Genomic DNA, 7,500 nt, shown 5'->3' on the forward strand with positions numbered 1-7,500 from the left:
GAGAGAAGGAAAGAGGGGAGAGAGAGGGAAAGAGAGAGAGAAAGAGAGATGGATATAAATAAGAACGACAGAGAGAAAGGAAGATAATAAGAGAGAAAGAAAAAGCGAGAGTGCATCTGAGAAAGAGAGAGCGAGAGGGAGGGAGGTAGAGAAAGAAAGGGAAAGAAAGAGAGAGCTGGAGAGAGGAGGCAGTGGGCCTTGTGGAAATCAATACACTTAGATGGTCCATGTTTGTCCTCCGAGCAGTAAAGACCAAATCGCCTGCTGCCTGAATGCTTCGTGGGCATCGCCCATTTATCCCCGCGTTTCCCTCCACCCTCCTTCTCCCTCATTCAGGACTTCGTGTCCAAGCCCGGCTGAGACCAGCCAGCCCTGCTGCGATCCCATTTGCAGCACCACGACGTTAGCCATCCATTTTAAACGACTGGTCATCTTTATTATTTCTTTATTCATGCAGCCTTTCGCGTGACCTCTGCTCTTAACTGCGATTGCCTCTGGACAAACATCATTGCATCCAGACTTCTTGTTGATGCTGCTGCTGCTGCTGCTGCTGTTGTTGTTGTTGTTTTTTTGTTGTTGTTGGTTTATTCTCGTTGTGTGCAGGTTTCCGAGGGAACTGGAGTCTATCACTCTAGTGAATGCCTGCGAGAAAGGCATGCTCCAGAAAGTACGAAAGGACTCGTGCAGGAGCCGTTAAGATGCTATTTCACAATGGCTGGACTTCCCATACTTTTTATTACACCTTGAAGTGGCCCGGCCCTAAAAAAAAAACCATACACACACAACAACGTCCCTAAGTGACCTGAAAGGATGCCTCCTCCTCCACTCCCCCTCCCAATAAAACCCAAAAAAATTGAAAAAGTAGTGACTCCCCACACACACACACCCCTCAGGCGGCTTTAGCATGGAAGATGGAGGACGGCTCAAGAGCGGAGCCACCAGAGAAATCACCGAGCGGGGTGATATGACGTTACCCCGGGAGGAGGAAGCGCTCCGGCAATCCTCCTGTGAGAGCTTTACCGAGAGCTCCCGAGCGTTGGGAACAGAGGAGTTAGCTTTGAAGCTAACCCCGCTATTAGGAGGAGCTTTTTTCCCCCTTTTTTTTTTCCCACCAGCTACGCCTCACCCCTCACTGTCCGCGTGGGCAACTATCAAAGGAGCCTGGTGGTGTGAAAGAGTGAGTGAGAGACAGACGGAGAAGGGGAGGGAGGGAGAGACAGATAGAGAGAGAGAGACAAGGAGAGAGAGAGAGAGGTGGATATATCCGCACTGCTAAGAGAGTTGAGGCAGATGTGTTTGAAGTACTATCAATATGCAGATTACTGTGTTTTTCTTTTTTGTTCAATATATATCACTCTGTTATTCCTAACTATCACTCTGTTATATCGCTCTGTTATTCCTATACCACTTTGTGAGATTACTCTGCTATTCCTAATGAATTACTATTCTTAATTCTTTATCACTCTTATATCTCCTAACTAGCTTTGCTACTTTAACAGTGATGCTGAGATCTTGTCTGTACTTTTTCAGACAGAGCTCTACCTGTATTGTGTTTCCCTCCTTCTTTATAGATTTCTTGCAATGAGGCCTTGAGAAGAAAGGAGAGATTGGGAGGGTGTGGCGGGTGGAAAAGCACAGTGATTGCTGACAAAACCATCTTCCTCTTGAGACGTGCAAAAAGCTGAAGCAAGGGCACTGACTCTGGGATTCAAAGCCAGTGCAATTTGCTAAAAGAAAGAAAGGCTTTTCAGGCTGTTGCAACAGCCCACTGTCACCCAGTCTGATTTCAGATCATACACATGGATCTGAATTTTTTTCTTTTTTTTAATCATTTTTTTTCTTTTTTAATTATTTGTATTTCATTTTATTTATTTATCTGCTATCACTTTCATGTTAAAGTTCACTGATTATTGTTATAATGTGCTTTGACAACACAAGTGCTCTTGTCATGTCAATAAAGCTTTTTAAATTTGAATTTGAATTTGAGAGAGAGAGAGAGAGAGAGAGAGAGAGAGAGAGAGAGACAGAGAGAGACAGACAGAAAGACGGACAGAGAGGTTCCACGGATGTCACGCAGTGACAGCATAACCGGACATTTGGAACTCCGAACTTAGCTGGTTCTTATATCACTCCACTCCTAGTATTTCCGGCGGACATTATTATAAAGGAGTTCATGTCATAACGAAGCGAAGAACACGCAAAGATTCTGTTCAAGTGTGTCGGTGTCGTTCACAGCTATGGCCGCATAATATCCGCATGTTAGCACCCAAAGGGTCAGACCACTGTTTGCCAAAGATCCACATGTACTGCTGAAGACATGTCTGAAAGCGTATGTGTGTACGTGTGTGTGTGTGTGTGTGTGTGTGTGTGGCAAGGGGTGGATTGGGGTGTGCGTGTGAGGGTCATCTTTTCAGCACTGGGAGTAATTAACTCCTTGAGAAGGACCTGAGAGAGACAGCTTTCAGATTCTCTCCACTCCTTGGGAAGGGCCATTCAATTTAAGTGTGTGTGTGTGTGTGTGTGTGTGTGTGTGTGTGTGTGTGTGTGTGTGTGTGTGTGTGTGTGTGTGTGTGTGTGTGTGTGTGTACTATGAAGGAAGCCTTGACCTGAGCTCTGACAAGCATTGGCCCAGCCTGACCATTAAATCTGAGGTATAGACGACAAGTTGTGCATTCCTATAGGGGACATAAAGTGTCAGACTGGAGGAGTGAGTCAAAATAGACTGAAAGACAGAAAGAAAGACAGAAGGAAAGACAGAAAGAAAGAAAGAAAGAAAGAAAGAAAGAAAGGGAGAAAACAAGAGAGGAATAACGAAAGAGGCACAAGTTGTGCTTTCCTATAGGGGACATAGTGTCAGACCGGAAGAGTGAATCAAAATAGACTGAAAGACAGAAAGAGCGAAAGACAAAAAACAGGAAGAAAGAAAGAAAAAGTGAAAGAAAGAAAGATAGAAAGAAAGGGAGGAAAACAAGAGAGAAATAATGAAAGAGAGGGACAGAAAGTAAGCAAAAAGAAAGCGAATGCTATGCGTGCCGTGGTCTCAAAATAGCCCATTAGTAATCACTGTCCTGTTGTGGGGGAGACGGCAACACTCCACCTGTGATAATGAATCACCAGGCAACCAATCCCCACCTTCCCCTAGCTTTGAAATCCAAAAATAGAGAGATAGAGATGACAGAGAGAGAGAGAGAGAGAGAGAGAGAGAGAGAGAGAGAGGAATAAAAAGAGAGCAGATGAGAGTGGTGGAAATGAGAGGAAGTGGAATGTGGAAGGCAGCAGGAAGACATTCGCAGACCGAGAGAGCGAGTGAGCAGGGGAGAGAGAGCGAGGGAGCGAGACAGCGGAAGAGAACTCGGCAAAAAGAGAGAGAGAGAGAGATCGAGAAAAAAGAGAGAGACAGAGAGAGATAGAGAGAGAGGGTGGAAAGTGAACGGGGGAGGAGAAATCCACACTCACTTGCAGCAGAGCCTTCTTAATTACCCTGCCAACGTCTTGTCTCCACTCCGGGATGTCAGGGTTGACCTCGTCCAGATTAGGGGAGAAAGATAAAAGTAACGATTTGAAGAATTCTGTCAAAAAGAGAAGAAGGATACGGAGGCGAGAGAGAGGTAAAGAGTGTGCAAGAGAGGAGGAGGAGGAGGAGGAGAGGAGAGAGGGGGGAGAGAGAGAGAGAGAGAAAGAGAGCAGTGGAGAAATAAGAAAGAACAGGAATGTGAACAAGCTTTTAATGTGACTTGTTGTATAAGAGGGGTAATACCGCACCATTCCTCCCCTGCACTGCTCATTTCCTCTATCTGAGGGCCGGGGCTGTGCTCGCCGCTGCTGTGCTCGCCGCTGGAGATACTGTATCATTACAGCGGAGCCTCCGAGCAGACGCGGGTTATCACATATCTGCAAACGGCACGGCACGGCACGGCACGGCCCGCAGACTTATTAGCTAAACGCTTCCGCGGCACGCTAGAACATCGCCGCGTCCTACTGTGGCTGGAGCTGTACAATTATTGCGATGGGGCGTTCTGCCGATGCTATCCAGCCCCTCTACCCCCCGACCCCTCCTCCCTTCACCGCCCCCCTCCACTCCCCCTTCTCTCCCCCTCCTCTCCCCTAAAATCATTTCATTTCCCTCAGCAGGGAGGAACAAGCAGAAGCCGCGGAGGCGAAGCTATAAGGTGAAAAATAAATGCTATCGCAAGAGCCGATACATTATTTAACGCCGGGGCCGCCGCCACCTCCACGGGACCGCGTTCGTGACAAAACAAAGCAAACCACGTAAAATATGAGTGCTCTGCCGTATAGCGGCTCACCTTGCACGGCGATGGTCTTGGTGTCCTGCAGGATGGAGTTGGCCGAGGACACCTGCACGGTGACCGTGTGCATGCCCTCGCTGGTGAAGGTGTGGGAGATGCTGCCGTCCAACGTTACGATGGGCTGCCGTGCGGAGGAACGCAAACAAAAAAAAAAACGATCGTATGAATATGACAAGGAAAACAAACCTTTGAAAGTTGTGTACTTGGAATGACACCCTACTGAGAGCCCTTTTATCTATCTGCTTTTATGTGCACATTTATTCGATTAACAAACAGTTTCACTCAAAGAGTAAAAATCTGTAACAGAAAAAAAATCAAATACAAAATACACATTTTCTTCAGTCTGACTGCTACCTGGGTGTCACACTCATTACTACTGACTGTGTTGTCGACATATCACTCTGCCAGTTGAGCAACAATCGCATATATGTGCATAAGTCAGTGTGATAATATACTTTGGTGGGTTTTATCGGTGTGGTGGTGGGCCACGGAAAGAGTAACTGAAACAAACAACGAAAAAAGATGGCGGCATTAAAAGGAGAAATCCAGCGAGTTTTCACATAACAAGGCAGCTACAGTGCTACAGTCTGGGGGGCATGTACATGGGGGCGTACGGACATGCCCCCAGAGTGTAGCGCTGTAGCTCTCTGGCTGCGTTACCTACTGGCTGTAGCAAGTCGAGCTAGATTAAAGCGATTGTTTTCGGTTTTTTTTCGTACCAACAACACACTTTGACCTCGAGAAACGGAGGTCTGTGTGAAATACTTGCGGGATTTCTCCTTTAAGGTAATCTCGTCGCTCGCTTACCTCGGAACTATTACCGAGCCACCAGAAGTAGGTGAGCGTCCGGGATTGGCTGGGCCCGACCATGGCGGTCAGGTTCACCTCCTTGTTCCGGATGACCACGAACGGAGCCAGCAGCTGGACTTGCTCCACAGCACCTGCAGATACGAGAACGAGGCAAACGTGACTCTTTTGTCCGAAAACCGCTTCGGGAGTAACAACGGTGAATGCAGGGCTGATAGACAAAACATTATCTCTGCCTGAAATGATCAAATACATTCAAAGACAATGTAAAGAATAGCCTTTCTTGACATCCTTCTTGGCCGAGCTCAGGCCTGAATCTTTGGCACCATGCCTGAACTCTATCAGGCCTGTGAATGGCACGGGTTCACCATTCTGCTCCACACACAAAGGTAACTAGGCGACCGATTTATCTGACACCTTTTTTTTTTTTTCATCCAGAAGCAAAACAGACGAGCAACCACGGATTTGGGAATCTAACATCGGCCGATAATTTGTCACGCGGCAACGCGTTTATAACTGTGCGTGTGTCAAATCCTTCTTGAATCCCTCTCGAATCCCTATCGAATCTCGGAGTGTGCCACTGATGAGCACAGCCAGGTATAGAGATCAGAGAGGGAAAGCTGAGGAGTTACGCAACCGGGAGGGGGGGTGGGGGGGGGGGAGCGGTGGTTGGAACTGGAACTAGTGTTTCATATGTATGGTGTTGTCTGCGTGTGAGTGGTGTGTGTGTGTGTGTGTGTGTGTGTGTGTGTGTGTGTGTGTGTGTGTGTGTGTGTGTGTGAATGTGTGCGTGTGTGCGCGTGCATAAGACAGGGAGAAAATCGCATCATCTATGGGCGAGCGTTGAGCGCTGTGTGTGTGTGCTATGCAGAAGCCCTCTCTGCTGGGAGCTGGGTTGCCAGACGTGTGAGGAGAGAGTTTGAGAACGGAGCAGATGAGGGCCCACTGATGCTCATCCACTTTAGCCAGAACTAATCCCCCAGTTCAGCTCACAGATATTGAGGGGAGGGCCTTCTGTGGTGTGTGTGTGTGTGTGTGTGTGTCCTGCAGAGTGCCATGTTTGTGTATATGTGCATTGTGCGTGGATCTGAATGTGTGAGTGAGTGAACGTGAGTAATTGAGTATGTACAAAATGAGTGTTTGGTGTGTGTCTGTGTGTGTGTGTTTGTGTGTGTGTGTGTGTAGGTGCGTGTGTGTGTGTGTCTCTTATGTGAGTGCCTAAAATGCCTTTTTTTTTCTTGGCAAGGTTACTCTTTATATTTGTGGCCGGCGAACCACTTAAATGAATCACCTGCACTCTGTTACTTAGCTCCCCGCTTTTCTCTGAGGAAGAAAAAAAATCCTGCCAATCAAAAATTGCACAGATTGTGACTTTTTCAGCACAGGGCAGCACAACAACTAAATTGGACAAAGTGTTTGGCTCAATCTAAAGAGGAGGACACAATGAAGTTTCTGACGCATGACTGTGAAACAAGTCGGCTTCTTCGTTGCTTCGCACAATTTCGTCAGTCGCACATTCGTACCTCACATACCGAGTGAATGTAAAAAGAGGACGAACTGTGTTTGGTGAGTTACTACAGTACTAATGATTGAGGTTACTTCCTCGTTTCTTAAATGGGGCGACTAAAATATTTCTGAAGGAAAATTCCATTTGAACTGCACAGCGGGAGTCGGGAGGGAGACAGTGGGAAAGTTTTCAAGTGACCGCTGACAGTTTAAAGTTGATGAGCGCAAGGGGAGAAAAGAAGAAGTAGTAGAAGAAGAAGACATGTATTTCTCATTGTAAGGTGCCTAACGATACTAAGCCAGTTTGATGCAACTCATTTTGACAAGAAAAAAAGAAAAAGATCATACAAGTCCGAGAGAGAAGATTTGTCTGACAGGATGAATTAAGGATGTCTGAGTGTGTAAAAGTTGGAAAGTAGAATCTCATGTTTTGGGAAAAAAAAATAATAAATAAAAAAAAATCAGCTTAGAAAAACTACTTCTGACAAAAAAAAAGTTTTGCTTCATACTTTGTACCGAAATTCACCTGGAATGTTCTGGGCTATTTCTACCCCACATTTTGTTTGGCTAACATGTCACTGGGATTCAATCGCGTAACGGACATAGACAATGACATCCCAATCACGCAGAGCTTCCAGAAGAATCTCTTAACAACAGATGGTTGCGCATCATTCTGCTTGCATGCCAAAAACACTGAAATTTACATTTTTGGCGAGAGACTGCGTCCTCTTTATTATTGTTTTTTATTCAACCATAAACAATTTGGTGGGAGAAGTAAGAAGTAACGATTGAAAAGAGACATGGAGGGACACAGTTTGAGAGGAGAAATAAATCTGTAGCGGCATATACAGGAAAGGAAGTAGAGACAGAAGAGAGAAAT

General features: G+C 46.2%; 1 protein-coding gene across 1 annotated transcript in view; it reads right to left on the reverse strand.

Moving 5' to 3' along the window:
* sorcs3a (sortilin related VPS10 domain containing receptor 3a) overlaps nucleotides 1-7,500 on the reverse strand; it is a 239,572-nt gene that overhangs the window by 8,112 nt on the left and 223,960 nt on the right. Inside the window, exons 20-22 of the mRNA XM_062534116.1 lie at nucleotides 5,115-5,248; nucleotides 4,305-4,428; nucleotides 3,457-3,569 (exon numbers count right to left, since the gene is read on the reverse strand). Coding sequence (XP_062390100.1) covers nucleotides 3,457-3,569; nucleotides 4,305-4,428; nucleotides 5,115-5,248 — 371 coding nt within the window. The remainder of the gene's footprint in view (nucleotides 1-3,456; nucleotides 3,570-4,304; nucleotides 4,429-5,114; nucleotides 5,249-7,500) is intronic.

Source organism: Sardina pilchardus, chromosome 1, assembly GCF_963854185.1.
Source record: "Sardina pilchardus chromosome 1, fSarPil1.1, whole genome shotgun sequence".
Taxonomy (NCBI): domain Eukaryota; kingdom Metazoa; phylum Chordata; class Actinopteri; order Clupeiformes; family Clupeidae; genus Sardina; species Sardina pilchardus.